The sequence below is a fragment of the Varroa destructor genome, unplaced genomic scaffold, assembly GCF_002443255.2.
Source record: "Varroa destructor unplaced genomic scaffold, Vdes_3.0 BEIS01000004.1, whole genome shotgun sequence".
Classification (NCBI taxonomy): domain Eukaryota; kingdom Metazoa; phylum Arthropoda; class Arachnida; order Mesostigmata; family Varroidae; genus Varroa; species Varroa destructor.
In genome coordinates this window covers 42,496,320-42,512,315 of record NW_019211457.1, presented here as the reverse complement: position 1 = coordinate 42,512,315, position 15,996 = coordinate 42,496,320, and the positions used below count along the sequence as shown (strand labels likewise).

The 15,996-nt window shown below is 40.6% G+C and overlaps 2 protein-coding genes and 1 long non-coding RNA gene across 12 annotated transcripts in view; 1 reads left to right on the top strand and 2 right to left on the bottom strand.

Annotated features, from left to right (window-relative positions):
- Window positions 1-4,188, bottom strand: part of LOC111250078 (membrane-associated tyrosine- and threonine-specific cdc2-inhibitory kinase-like) — a 9,919-nt gene extending 5,731 nt beyond the window's left edge. For 2 of the 10 annotated variants that reach the window (XR_015326051.1, XR_015326050.1), the window contains exons 1-3: window positions 1,298-1,423; window positions 862-933; window positions 395-598 (exon numbers count right to left, since the gene is read on the bottom strand). Coding sequence is in view for 8 of the 10 variants with exons in the window: in XM_086986518.1 (XP_086842644.1) it covers window positions 395-598; window positions 862-933; window positions 3,323-3,388 (342 nt within the window). In the remaining 2 variants the exon portion in view is untranslated. The other 8 variants (XM_086986523.1, XM_086986521.1, XM_086986519.1 and 5 more) reach the window with 8 other exon arrangements.
- Window positions 4,189-4,924: 736 nt separating this feature from the next.
- LOC147756229 (uncharacterized) lies at window positions 4,925-15,237 on the top strand. The gene is made up of 3 exons (XR_015326962.1): window positions 4,925-5,367; window positions 7,946-11,600; window positions 14,352-15,237. It is a non-coding gene; the product is annotated as an uncharacterized LOC147756229 (long non-coding RNA).
- Window positions 6,981-10,659, bottom strand: Glys (glycogen [starch] synthase). Its single transcript, XM_022804727.2, has 3 exons — window positions 9,022-10,659; window positions 8,612-8,811; window positions 6,981-8,165 (listed from the first exon to the last, which is right to left on the bottom strand). Exons 1-3 carry the CDS (start codon window positions 10,657-10,659, stop codon window positions 7,976-7,978), a joined length of 2,028 nt encoding a protein of 675 aa, XP_022660462.1. The 3' UTR covers window positions 6,981-7,975.
- Window positions 15,238-15,996: the final 759 nt, after the last annotated feature.

Below are 15,996 nucleotides of genomic sequence, written 5' to 3'. Positions count from 1 at the left end.
TATATATATAAAAATATTATATACATTTTTTTTTCAACGAAATAAATTAACGCGATCGTTTTCGTTCTGTTTTAGATATCTTTTATATCTTCTATGTCTGCTTACGGAAAAGAGTATCTTATCGCGGTTGCTTCAGTTTGTTGTTTATATAGAACATACTTATATAGCAAAAAGTGGCTAATACAGGCAACAAGTCGATAACGATCACGTTTTCGAAAACGTTAATATTCTGTTGATTTCGGTATGTGTCGACTTGATTGCTTCTGTTGACATTTGCTAGTGCATATAGTACGCGTGAGCGGCTGGAACTGAATATATTAGTTGACTGAAATGAATGAAGAAGTGAATCAAGGATCGAAATTGCAGAATATTAGAACAAGATAATTCACAGTACCTTGTATACTTCTCCGAAGCTACCTTGTCCCAGCTTGCAGATCTGGTGGAAAACGCTTGGAAAAAACGGTTCCCTTGCTTTGCCTGCGGCGTCGGGATTATAATAGGGGCTCTCAACCCTCCGTGACTCCCCAGAGAACGTAACTCTTTCGAGTGCCTCCAGTCGGTTTTCCCTTTTATCCGGTACTCTTGACAATGAACCCCTCTGCATCACGTGAAATCAGATACATTTACAAAATAAAGGAAAAGGATACCAACAAGTAAAAGACGTACTTTGTTTACTTAGTAATTGCTATCAATTCATTAGATCGGTTCGTAACGGTCATAGCGGGAAAGGGACAAACGGGTAGCATGGTACGATGCTGCAATATACCTAAATGTATTTGTATTAACATAACAAATTGCACATTAAAGGCAAAAACATTAGTTTAAATAGCCTAAAAAAAACATTTCATAAATAATTGCTACCTGCATGCCGAAAGGCGGGGTCCCTGCTCCTCCTAAGAGATAAGGCAGACGTTGAGGGCTTGTGCCACGCATCTGCAAATTTCATTCGAGCATAATTTGTAAGTATTGTATACGTGTATAAAGCAGTAGCGAGCCCAATGCATCCGCATTTGCAATTGCACCCTAATGCAAATATGAGCTTCACAGGTTATAACTTACGAAATTTTTAAGTACAACTCACAGCTTACAGCGGAAGACGTAAAAGAGTGACATAAACAAACACATACACAGTAGGTCGATGCAAATACCCTGTACAATCTGTGAGAAGAAAACAATGAACGTCATTAGAACCTCATTCTCTGTTCCTCTCACACAGAGAAATCGTGGTTCACCAATGGAACAGGCTTATATAGAAGCTTACGAATGGGATTAACACAAGAGAACATAATGAAACAACCTTTAGTAGCTCAAAGAGCCGACACGCCGTCCTTGTCATCACAGAGGCGAAATGTGAAAGGTAAGTTTGCCTATCAGCAAAATGCGCCCTTATTAATCTGTGACTGCCTGCCTGCGTCACTGTGTGCTAAAAAGATGACGTTAGAACATTCGGTACCAGCATCGAGGTGAAAGAATTTCCTCTGAAAAAAACTAGTTCAGCACACACATCTTCAGGTTCATAGCAAAATGCGTGCGCCTCGCAATGCTCAAGTAGTATTCCGTAAGGTAAACACAAATAGGAAAAATGATTTGCACTCCTACAAAAATATATAAAAAATGTAAATAAAAATATGATTAATATATGCCAAAGTATATTTGTCAATTACAAGTCACGACTCGGTATATACTTTGGCGGCTTGTGGTGTTTTGTTACGGACCGAACTGCTTTGATACTTAACAAGAACTATTTGGCAGATCTCACACACTTGCCTAACTTACTGGAAAATCGTTTATTGAAACGTTGCTGCTACTGGCCAAAAATTAATTCGTACCAGAGAATTGACTTATTAGGCCAATTCTATTAACACAGTACCGCCTACACAACCTATAAGGTATTTCGGCACCATTATTACTTCCTCACAACTTGATTCTAGACCGCAATTTTTGGCACGCTCCCCTCGTGGAGACTGCTTTTTAGTTAGCCATTACATATATATATATATATATATATGTAATGACTAAGTTCGGTGCTTATTGATTAATAGATACCGGCGGTAGGAGATTGTCGGCATGCACTGGCTGTTAAGGCAGTCAGGGGCATTCCGGTAGGGTCAATGCCCATTATTTGTTACACTACACCCACACTTCATACTATTTTATATTTATTTATTCAACTATACACAGACATACTCGCGTTTGTTAAACGGATATTTATGAAGAGTACATAGATAAGGGCTATATTATCGATACAGTTGGAGGCCGATACGTGATCGTAGATGCTCGTTAAAGACACCTCTGACGCTCGATGTACTTCGAAACATTGACAAACCAATATGTAAACCGACACAGTATAGTTGAGGATTGTCAATATGGGCTAAGTTGTACAGTTAGACAGGTAAAAAACGCACGACACTGCGGTACTTACTTTATACTTAGTGCTTCGAATTTCACTTCCTGCATTGTCTTTAAGCATTGCTTGAAACGACTGTCCCTTAGCACAGAACGAAGTTGTAGTCACTTCGGTAAAGGGCAAATAATAGACACGAAATATGGCATCTTAATTGTAAAACAAATGTTCTTAATATAGTTGAAAGATACCTGTTTTTAAGGACGGTTTAACATTACTGATTGAATACTGGGAACTGTAATAGAGAGCACAACATTCAATCGTGTAACCTCATGTACTATGCAACAGCTACTCCTTAAAGCGAAGCGCGCCAAAGTAATGCAATTGAATGAATCGTTTTTACAACATTATATTTACATCCGAACAATCAACACAGAGTGGTTGGAGATAATTGCGGCGCTTTATGATAAGTACGCTACAGTCATCAATTCCACCTGTTCTTTGTCTTCGCAGTCAAGATACAGGCGCGATTCGCATTCAAAATAAGTTGATATATAATTTCTATGCGATTGTCCGGATATATTTGATGTACTTTGAATCACCCGATGTAGCAGTTATGCACGCCTGAATACAATTCCATTCAATAACTGAAAATAGTCAATACATCATGTCGGTATAAAAACAATTTTGAGACAAACCTTACGTTGCTCAACATAACCTAATTCTTATAACCTAATGAAACGACTTAGTATAAGCCCTTTCCAAAAAGTTTTGCTTGGAAGAAAATATGCCGATGAGGAAAAGGTGCACCTCAACAAATTCACTATAAAAATTATTAGATATTTTCTATGTTTACTAAATACATTCTACATTTAATTACTAGTTCACTTGTTATAGCATTAACGAACCATCCACCATTTATTAACTAAAACTAGTAATAATAATCCAGCGAGTGTCATAAGACTGCCGACTTCTAACCTTTTTCGGACTGTGAACTGTCACCGGCGCAGAAAGTCGTCTCTTCGTTAGCGAATATTTGTCCATTTCTCAAACGAATTTAAGGATTCACCCAGGCGCGAGCTAATGCTCACAAGCTGCGCAATGACAGCTGTGGGAACAATAAGTCCGTCCCGATACGATAATGATCGTTGATTTGATCCCTCTTAATGCAAAGGGGAAGGGAAAGACGGAGATGAAAAAAACTACAGTGTTGGCGAACAGCTGAGGCCTCAAACACGAGAATAGGCGTTACAATCGGCTATCCGTTCCCACACGCATACTTACTCTGAATTCTTAAAAGCCGAAAAAACTACGAGCCAACACACGACTATATTCTCGTCCACTCTGATCCCACTGTATTGACAGTTCTGTGCAAATCTTATCCTTTTGGCTGAAAACTTCGCAAGTCCTCCCCGGTGTATCTGACTTCCGCGGAGACCTAAAGTCGAGTACACGTTTATACTTATAGTTTGTTGTATCTTTTTTCTTTCTGTGTAATTAAATATGACTTCGTTTTTCCGGGTTACTAAGGGTTATTATGAACACAATCCGGCAAGTGTTAGCTCGTAACAAAAGTCAAACCGAGCTACTCTGGAGCGCTCCTTCCCTGTATTAGAACGCCAACATAAAAAAAAACTTTTGTTGTCACTAACAAAAAAACGCTTATTTTCTACGGCTCGTCGTATACAACGATAGACGAACACACAGGCATAGCAGCACGGCAAAAATGCAACTACACGGGCCAAAGTCACAGCTGGTGTCGTGCCTACTCTGTTGTTAATCCATCAGCGTCGACAGTTTCCGCCTGCTGAAGCTTATGTGCAGCGTTGAAAATCTTCGAAGTTGAGAAAACTATCGACCACACATTTCAGCTGTGGACGCAGACGGACAGACAGGCAGCCAGGCATTTACGCGCCAAACAAGATGGCGCCACTAACCCACTGTGATTTAAATGGGCCTAATGGCGCGAACTCGCAAGAGTAAACAGGTTGCGCCATGCTCAAGCTTCTTTAGGGGTTCTGGCGCAGTTCGCACGTTACCGCCTAAGTGTGCATCATGTTTTCGAGGAAGACATCACAGTGTTAAAGCAGCTTCGATGAAAGAGGGAAGATTATGCCGATACGTAGCTACCTTGTTAGCTATGATTACCTGAGGGATATTATTGCACGTTTAATCGATTTATGTATTAGCTGAGCGAGCCTGATCAGTAGGATAGGAAGGCTGTGGTTCGCTGTTCCGATCGATCGCCTGCTTCTATATGCATTCATTCAAAACTGTATTTTACCCCCCCCCCCCCCCCCGCTCCGCATAGTCGATTCTTCCTGTTTAAAGTTGATCGCTGATTGTTTCCGCTTATAATTGAGTACCAAGGGTTTTTGCTAATTACTAAATGGCTTTGCATGCAACTAATGAGCGATGTCTGTACTGGCGTAAAGCATTCTAGATGCCATTGCGAAACACTGTATTTGCAGTTAACTCACAAGCAGTATAAGATCCTACAGTAAAGCAATATACAATCACTAGAGTGCTAAGAAGCTTGTTGCTAACAGCAAGTGGAAGAGTTCCCGGGATCATTTAGTCTCTTAGGTGTTTCGAGCTATTCTACCCAAGCTTGAAAAGAGCAAACCTTTTCGCCCTGTCAAGAATAGCACCATAAACGGACGTAATTAACAGAACAAATAACACAGTACCTTATAGTATTTACTTGGCCTTTTCAAACGAGTCGCTTTACAACGGGCTAGATATGTTATGCAAGTCAAGACCAATAGCTTGGAACAGTGCCAGAGATCAAGTGAGCTTTCACTTTGTAATGATTGGCCACAGGCCTTTTGGTGTGGCCAAACAATTCCAGATGTTATATATTCATATAAAATTCTGCTGACTGGCCAGAAAAGACTTGCCAACGAGTGTGATCTGGGAACGAATTGGTGAAATGTTTGACCTTGAAGTACTCGACCCGCGGAGTCGAAATCCGTATGTGGAAGTGGACAGTTGCGATTTCGAGCTGCCTGCCGAAGAGTTTGGTAAGCTGATAACTGTAAAGAAACTGAGATGACCCGCAAACCTCGATACTCAAGTTGTAAGATTGAAAACGAATATAAAACTTATGTTAGCACTAGTACTTCTGAGCTGCAGTGGGCTTCAAGGAATACATTAGCGGCAGTACATAGAAAGAGTCAATTATTATCGTCACCAAAGTTGGTACGGGGTATTGCTAGTGAATCCCATGTTTCTCAAACTTCCGGGATGTCCATTGAAGGCGACGCCGGAGATCGTAATGGCACATGCAAAGCAGCAGACCAACCTTTGGTTGAATTCATAGACAGCCGTGGTACACAAGATCGAATAGGAAAACAAAAAACACACGGAACGCACACCGTTGCCACAATGCAGTAGCTTATTACGACGGCCAAAAATTGTTTTGCCAACAAGAGGTGTCTCGCGGTAGTCCTACTTCTAGTAAATCAAAAATACCAAGTCCCAATGAGCACCAGATGCGAGCTACATCACGAAGTAGAGGACAACGATGCAGCTGCGGTGTGAAACGGGTTAACTTTGAGAGTTGTTCTTTAAAATATCCAGATGCCAATATGCGGCCGGCCATTACGACGTGTTTGGGTATTTCGCTAATAAAAAAATTGACTGAAACCGGAGCATCATAACGATTCCTAAAGGTTTTATTTCTGTTAGAGCGGCCTGCTGAAATCAGTACAGGAATAAGTCCAACCACGATCATTGAGTTACCAGAGACCAGTTGCAACGGCCTGATCAGTTGTTGCTAGGACAAATTACTGATTGTTCACTACTGAACACGGTTGCATCGTTTAGGACCGACCGTAACGTATGCTTCCCCGATCCAGACATGTGCAACTTTCGTTATTATTATTATTGTTATACATACATACAGTCATACTTAATAGAACGGTATAGTGTTATGAGAGGGCTATAAATTGAATGAATCGTTAAGAAGAGCTTGTAGGTAGGCCTCAATTCTTATCTTACTATGGCGTTAGTACTGTTTCGCCATAATGGTAATAATACACCACGAGTAGAGGTGACCTCAGTGCGCTTTAATAAATCGATTGAATATTCAGGTCCTAGGCCACCTGAGGTAGTACTAATGTATCACTCCCATAAATGAAATTTATTAGCATATGTTGGTTTATGCCATCCATTAACTAGGAAAACAAAGAAGGTTGCAATGCTCCAAGATCTACACGCTGCGAGATTAAGATAGACTATATAAAATGTTTTAGCATCGTAATGTCTGAGAATACTATTGGAAAAATGAAGCTAAATGAGTCAGTGGCAAAGTCGACACAAGGGGGCAAGTTTCAGTATGTTTTTGCCACAATTAATGCTCTTTTATATTAATATAATATATTAATAAATAAAAAATAAAAGTAATATGTAATAAACTCTGAATGAAATGAGTCGTTCGCGTGTTAGATATTATGCAATATTTGTAGTTTCTATTGCAAGCCTCCTTTTAACAATACCGTTATATACCGATCAGTGAAGGTAAACGGTAGACAACTCACCGAACGATAACGATCGTCTGTGATTTTACGTTTTTATTGTCTCCTACATAACCTGTCCGAAAAATATGATACACAAAAAAAGGACCGACTACATGTGCAGTTTTACAAAAACCTAGCGTAATGTTTATTTTATCATTGTCATTATGCTCACGTTCGTATATGCGCGAAATACATTTGGAGAACCACAATGCGTCTCATCGTTTAGAGCAATCCTTGTACAATTCGCTGTCAACCGTTTCTTACTATTTCACGTACTATTACTTGCCCTAAACATGCTTCCATGTTTAGCATGGGAGCATGTTTAGGGCATTCATCAACGCTTCGATCTACAAATCAGACAATTAGCAAATATTTAGGAGCATACGTACACTCGAGCCGACTTCCTCAGAACACTTGTACTTCATAGTGAACCAGTTTATACCATACATACGTTCAAAAAAGCTCTCACAGGTTAGCGACTCGCTGCGATTGCCAGTTTCTTTTGTAATCGATCATCACCCTTAGCGGCAATAACACTCGTGTCGTTTTTTCCACAGAAACCATGAACTTGTCGACCGCATTTGAGTCGTAGTGGCCATCAATAGAGCGTCAATATTTAGTAGTATACCATACAATGATAATTTATTATTTAAAAAAAAAGTCTTCTAAATAAATAAAAATTTATTTATTTGCAAAGCCTTCAAGACATGGTTTTTCGATGTCGAAACATTTGCTCGTTGCTTTTTACATAATTAGTATGTAAAAATCAACATACTGTTATATAACATTCTTAAACATACTGAGATTTCATATGAAAATCTTGCGTGCTCGTGTGTCGAGTAATTGATTAGCCATCCATAAACTATAACGGAACAAAACACCACATCAAGCTACACTTTTAGCGCTACAATTTCAGCTATCTACGACCTAACATTAATGGCACGTGTGATTGTGTGACCGTGTAGGTAGGTGTGGTGATTTTACATTTGATGTTCGTATTTGGCGCAAAACTCGTTTTTTCGAAAGTCAAAGTGACATGCACCCTTCGGTAATATACTATTCCTTTTTTGTCGACTCACAGGATCGACTCGGACTTATTATATAGTAGAAGTTACTCTCTTTCTTCATCACTAGAGTGATCCTCACTTCCGGGTTCTGACGGCGCAGGAGTCGATGTTCTTGACTGCGATGGCGATGGCGGCTCTGACATCGGTCGCGGATATTTCAGCTGAAGTTTACAGGATGATGCGTGATCTGCGAACTCGGGATGCGTTTTGTGAATCGCTTCTTGTCGCGCTTTTCTGCAAAAACAAAAGAAACGAATGAACAAAATGAAACTTATGTAAGGCTCTTTCACTGGACAATCGCTTGTGGGTGGTCTGTCCAGAGAACCATAATAAAGCTGGACAAATATTCGTGTGGAGATATAAAATATCAATCCGCTTTCGCTTTTTGCTTGATTGGGTTGTTTTTTGTTTAGACGTTTTCGACAGTTGAGTTGTGAGTTTGTGAGAAATGTCACTCAGCTCAGAATTTCATTGATCAATTGGTTTACCCACAGACTAACACTAAATAACTGATGAAATCAACTAATCTATTTCGATGTATATAGTAAATCATCACTTTTGCGCACGCTTTCAGCATTGTTAAAATTTAACTACAAATAATCGTGGACGAGTCTGTAGTGCCATGTTCCACTATTGACAGCAACTATAGAAGACCTTAAGTTGCTACAATTAATACTTACCTATAGTAAACTCCGAGATTTTTCCAGTCGAGCAAATCACTTAGTCTTTCCGTTCGGTTTCTCTGAATGATTCGCTGGCGTCGGGTCAATTGTGAAAAATCTAACAAGAACTGTGCCAGCTGACAGACACTTTCTTCGGGGCTCATAACACGCCTCTCGACGATATAGATACCGTATGACATGGGATCCGACACGTGCTCCTTGAATTCGGTCATATATTACTTAATTGCAATCACAAGTTTTGCTAACTGATATATTACTCAGTTCGTTCAACACAGCCGTTCATGAAAATTGGTAGTTTTCAAAATGTAGCTAGGTGAAATAATGCACAGTTAGCTGCTGTCTTTTAAGATCGTAGCAATTATATATAGATAGAAATCACTAGCGAACAACAAAAACGTGACACTCACCTGAATAAAGCAGCCGAATCCGGACAGATTCGTCGTAATGCTAGGAATTCCCATTAGGGTGCATTCTGCGGGTGTGTAACCCCATGGCTCGTAGTATGATGGGAACACGCCAAGGTGACAACCCCGCACAAACTCTTCATAATCCATGCTAAATAGTGGATTCGTTGATGATAAAAACTCTGGATGAAATATGACCTTGACGCGATCTTCGCGGTTGTTGAATAGCTGGCAGCGACGGATGGCGTTAAGGACCGGGTCGTTGTCGTCGTTAATGACGTTATGGGTGCACACGGGTGGCAAGTCGTTGCGCTGCGTTGCGTAAATCCCGCGTTTCAATTTGACGATGTCTTCACTGTGCAGTAAATCCTCATTTGATGGAATACGACCGCTAAGTGCAGTTTCGAAGAGCCGTTTTCCAATACGTTTTTGAACTTCGTCGACAGCCTCACGAAGTTGTTTGGCCACAGCCTGACCGCGCAGAGATTCAACGTTGAAATTGTTTGTCTTTGCTGGGAAGATCAGAAAAGCTATAACAGTGACATCGCTTCGAGCCTGTTTTAGTTTGTAGTTTAGGCGAGCCAACGACTCAATAAAGAGATCAGCTCCTTTATTAGAAAATTCGTATCGGCCAGCAATAAAACAATAGATCGTCTTGTCCAGGTCAAAATCGTAATGGCCATAAAAGTGTCCTCGGACAAAATCGTGAATTTTTTCTTTAGCCACAGCGTGCATGTTTTGAAATTCGTGCATAGCGCTGAAACGTTTGACGTTTAGCCCGTTTGGCGTGATTACGTCGGCTTTACGGTTCAGCAGGTGTTGTGCCTCCATAGCAGTGACCTCGGAGACGGTCGTGAAGATGTGGGCTGCGTGGGTAGCCGCTCTTTCCATACAATAACGATGGTAGATGCCGCGGTTGCCCGCTTCCCTATCGAGGTCAAATTTCGACAAATTATTGTAGAAGTCAACGTTGCCCGCGCACAAGTATCTGCCCAGGAGGGTTGCATGTGTTGTAAACACTGTCGAGATGTCAAGTTTACGAAGTCTACACAATAATAGCCCCACCCCTGACAACCACTCGTGAAAATGGGCTACAATGTAAGGCTGGCCGAATCTTTTGTTTACTGCGTTATAGTAGCTCTCCATGAACCACGAGGTCAAATAACCAAAAATAACTGCATCATTAGACTCCTGATCGTGCCACGGTATGCCAATAGCACTCAGTTCGAACAAATGCTTTTTCCACTCGTCCAGCTTCCACGCAGATGAACCAATGTCAAACAGGACAACTTGCGGATAGCCATCGATAAGCCATCGGCCGTAGATCACTCGAACACCTTGTTTCTTAAAGTCTTCTAGCGCCTCGGTAAACGGCCCGGCCGGCGGTTCTAGCACCTCAACTTCGCTTCGTACCAGGACATCATTAATAGGTCCTAACAGGCAGTATTGATTACCTAACTCTTCAACTGACACCTCGGCTTTCGACCGAATAACAGTGTAGATGCCACCAACTTTATTTGCCACTTCCCATGACACTTCAAACACCCAGCGGTTTTCGAGGGCAGCACTCTTACCCCGGTCCAACACCTCCTCCGCTTGGGTGCCATCGAGACGATAGAATCGCTTTGAGACGCGCGACATGACGAAGAACGCAGTGAGAGCTCCAGCTAAAGGAATAACGGTCGCCGCAAACACAAGAGGGATTCGAACGTTCGACGGCCACGTGGTGGCAAATTGGGATGTGCAGGCCCTCAGCAGAGAAGAATCACCCCCAACAATTTCCTTGCCGTCACAGCACCAATTCGGCGCAACTTAGTACTGACGCATAATAAGGCTGACAACTCCACTTCGCACTAGGCTGTGCAGAGAACCAACCGAGCAGCAGTCAGCAACTGCATTCGGCTGAACATTGTAGCTCGCGATCGCTCATCAATTACACTGACGCAGACTAGCAGAAATGGTCCCTGCCTTGCCAGCTTCTATAACCTATAGAGGCTGAGAGTCAAGCCTGCAGGGACCGTGGCCCGCTGCAGCGCTCTCCGACTTCGGGACGTGCGAGCGCACCACTGTGGACAATGCTGCGCTAGTCCAGTTCTCTCAGAAAGATCAGCAATGTCAGTGCAAAGTCGAAAAGGAGAGAGGCGAGAGGGGAGGGACCAAAGGGAGAACGTATCCCGGTTCTAAAGCGCGCATCACGGCGGTGCGATAGTGAAACGAAAGACATGCGCCTGCACGTCGACCTAGCACGAATAGCGCATGATTTGTTGCTGCCACCCTATCCTAGTCTTATGGCAGGCTTGCTAGCTTGAACCCTTCTTCACTGAAAGCCGTCTAAGTTTGAACGATATAAGCGACCCGTCTCTAACTAGTCGATAGCGCGGGTGTATCCGAATGACTGCGCGCTCATAGCTAGATGGCATCCATGATTACGGGCATAAAGGTGCTGTTCGCGCCTGTAAACACCCGCCCATACAAAGCAACAATACACAAATTGAATGGCTATAAAAAAAGTCGACTACACATGTGCAGAAAATGTATTGGGTGGTGGAAAGAGAACTGATGTTTTCAAGGCCAAAATTGAAGTGAGTATCTTTTCATATTTCAAAGCAATATTTCTAAAGTAAATATGCGCCACTCTGATCGATAACCTTCTGTAAAATTATTATCCTATCTCTGTAGAGTCTGTGTGGTTTATGGGCGAAATCCTCTAATTACCACTATTAGGAGTTCACCAAATGCCGAAACAGATAATTGACGGCGCAAGATCCGCACCATACAGCGAATAAGTCAGAATTTTCCATCCATGTTCTCTGTATTTCTGACGTGCTTAAATATGTATGTGGTACAGCAATGCGGATAATAGTAGACGACGACAATTTCTTAGTTTCAATCGTTTCTTTCAATGGCTCTTTTCCCGGCGACAGTAGTTTTATAAACATGATTCCTTTCCAATTCGTCCGAAGACACATCAGTTTCTTTGAGGTCAGTCCGCGCCTTCTCACAGAATCACATTACTGTTATGTAACTCACCTTTCATCATCCGTGATCAACTGTTTAACAGAAATATCGAATCCATTGCCTTTCTATATACGGTCGGATGTCGATAAAAATACAATCCGATAAATTTCTTCCGCGTTAATTCGTGTGGCACTCATCTTTTTCCCGCTCGATTTCTAGTTTCTTGGCGATGTCGTGGGGTGCTCGTTGACGTGTCTCTTAATTTTTCGTCACTGATCGACCACTATAAGGTGCATCGAAGCATCCAAAATAAAAGTGACGAAGACGATCTTTGGGTCGTTTTTCCCAATAACGCATTTGGCCGTAGACGGCATAGATTGATCTGCATAGCATTTAGAGCTTTGTCGTAATTAAAAAAAGCGGGTGCTTACAGAAATTTCACAAAATCTTCGAAGGACTGTCCCAGGTTTTCCAATAATCGTAGCACATTTACTACTTTGAATTCTATCTGTCAGATAACACCAATGATATCGACTCGACGGGACATTACCTGATATAGGTGACTTGAAAACCGTCTGACTCGAAAAATCGTTTGTATGTTTTTTGACACCCCAATAAAGATCCGTTTGCTATTATAATGATTGAAAAACTAGAAATCCATCATATAATTGAACATTTTAATATTGTTACTCACGTTTTAACCAGCGCTAAAGCTAACTGACGATGGAAATGATATTCCTGCAAATTTCTGAGCCAAAAGAGGCACGAAAAACGAGGCGTCCTCACCAATGGCTTCATCAATGTTTTTTGCCAAACACTACAAAAGCTCGACCACTGACAAGTAGCCTCATCGTCGTTGCAGACGTCAGATTAACCCAGATATGTAGTTACAGCGACTGGAGGTTACGGATCTCGCTACCGCGTCACACCGTTCACTAACAAAAGATTTGCGCGCTCTAAAACCTAATGGCAATTCCACCTTTTACAGTCCGCAGTACGGTATTACTGTTGGGGCTACGACATTGTTATTTCTAGTAAATCAGAAGGGAAGATTTACGTTTTTCCAGCTCTGTCGATAATGAAAGGTGCGTTTGGGGATACAAAATACTGAATGAAATAATGAAAAGTGAAAGTTTTATTTAAAGTTTAATTTAATAGAATTCGGAAAAATATTGAATACCTATGAACTTGAAGTGAAATTTTATTTGATATAGAACTGTCTTGTTTTTGTCAGGGTGAGTGCGTAGAGGTTCTTTACTTATTTGGGATATATTGTTGGTATCGAGGGTAAGTTATTTATTCACTTGTTTTAGAGATCGGCTTTATTTCTAGAAACATGGCCCTGATAGAGTTTCGCATACGTCCCATATAACTGGGATCGCGAACTTGTACAAATCATCGCTAAAGTCAACTGCGCTGTCTGCTTATCGCAACTATCTGTTAAACTATCCTTACACAGACCCGGCGCCACAGTTTGTTGGATGGTATAGACTGTTATTGTGCAATTTGCTACTGGTGGCTTCCTATGAGAAACGATGCAAGGAGAAAAAAATGTTGTGAATCCTTATGAATCCTGAAACGCATGTTCCTACCAAAGCATTAGCTGGCAGGTAGAAGATTCACCAGTCAATCGCAAAAGAAACGTACCTATGGCATAACACACGTAGCTCATATTTTGATTTGCATATGTTTCGAGGGACGAACGCGAATCTCTAGGGTACCGGTATCTTGTTCTGAATTATGAATGAACGAGCTGAAAACGCCCAAAAGTATAGAAAAGTAGTAGAGAGGAGTCTTCCTTTGTTGATCCTTGGCTGGGAGTGCTTGTCAGCTTGAGACTTCTAGAGCAGTATTATAGGAGGTATGCACGTCCAACCTTACGGGCACGCACTTGTTACATTTTGCGCTTGCTGGCTTTTTTTGGTCAAGTTTATTGCGTTATTGGGAAGACAATTCCACCTTGCTCTGTGTTTGCTAGAATATAATTTTCGGTAACATTAAATACAGGTGCCTACAGGTGCACCTGTTGAAAATTAGATCTGCGTCAAAATCAGAGATTTAGGAAGGGTTCAGTATGAGCTTCATTGTGTTATTACCGTATATAGATAACTCAATATATCACAAGTACCAATGACGTTTTTCGGAAAAGCTGCCTTTATGAACTCGCTTAGACATCGGGCCAATAGTTACTACCTACAGGGATGGACGACACATCTGACCACGCACCTAGAAGGAACACTGTGGTTTTTGAGAAAACCAAGTTACAGAGTAAATCCCTGATTTATCATCATAGACAGAAAGTCATCTACTTCAAACCGCTTATAACTGCTGGCTTTTAACGTAGTCTACAGAACACATTGTTTTCATTTCGACAGAATCGATGCGGATTCTGAGGAGGCGGACCGGCCAAAAACTGTGTAATGATGGCCTCTCATAGCCGGAGCTAAAATAAGACCAATCCATAATAAGTCAAGTCAGCAAATACGGTTGAACACAAGAAGAAACAGCTGCCCTTGGTATAACCACAACGCTGAGCACACCGAAGCAAGTGAATGCAAGTGGACAAGCTGCATGGAACTTATCTACAAATGCTTTTGTTTCAATAATAATGTTTTACTAAAAAACACCTACTGCACAACGAACTAAAATTCTAACTTTTGAAGAGATGGGGCCTTCTAGAGTTTTCGCTCTTATTCTGTTTATTGGAACTTCGGGAAACCTAAACTGAGTATGAATAGGAAGTATATAACGTACTCGATCGAGTTAATAATAGTGTGCAATTTCCCAAAAATATGAAAAAAGTTGGGCGCAATTGTCTGTCTTTTACCGGCCCTCGCTGTTATTGCGCAACCCAGCCTACTATTTTTATTCTAATTTTGCACAGTGTTTATTTATTTACTATGCTAATATGGGATTAAAGGACATATTTTCGGCTATTCTCACGACGTATTCATCTCTTAGCTCTTTCTTGAAAACATTGATTGTCTTAGCATGTATTTTTCTATTTGTAATAATCGAGTACCCGTGTATACAATATATGTATGTTGCTATCATTTATTATTATACTGTTATTATTGTTATTATATTTGAAACTGTTATATAAAAATACACGTCTTCTGTTTTTCATTCGTGCATAACATCTGTACTGATTTTTTCTTACTTTCATATAAAAAAGATGGCATTTCTTCTATATAATGCGGGGGAATATAAAAGACATTCGAGAGCCGTAGTCTCCTAGTATTTGTTTCTTCAGTGGCACCGACTGCTAGCATTTAATATAAACAAAATCCTAGCAAGATTTTAACAGTGCACTCTTGTCGCACTCTTCGTGAATAGAGTGGATACGAAAAATTGTTACGCATTGGCATTTTCGCAATGGAACTTTTCTCTCCTTTTGCTATGTCACAGTAATTTCCGTTCTTATTATTGATACTGCTACCGTTTGGGCAGTGCACGTTAATTCCATTATAGTAAATTTTAACTTATTTTACAACTATAATTTTTCTAGATATGGAACAGAATGAAAAATATTTTTTTCATCATATACCACATTTTACCATATCAACTAATCAATTTTACTAGTGATTCTTATTCATATCTATTGCTTAGAAACGGCCAAGTTAATAGTAACAGGACCTCATCAATAAACTCAACTAAATGCTAAAATCATAGATCGAAAGATATAAGTGACCCTCTTGCCTCTACTACATGATTTCCCTTACCATCAAGTGGAAAAGATCTTATTACGATATACCAAGGTTTCAACATTGAACCTACAGACATTCCTTGTATACATGCCTATTCCAATCGTGCGCGATTAAAATGATAGTTCCGTTAATAGACTATTGCTTCTATAATTAAACATATCTCTCTACAAATTTATGAATAAATTAAAGCATACATTGCATTCTACAATGATTTTATTTTTACATTAACATGATGACATGTAAAGCAATAGTTCAAAAACTAAGCAGTTTAATATATGAAACCCGCAACAGTTAACGTTTGGTTACTGAATTA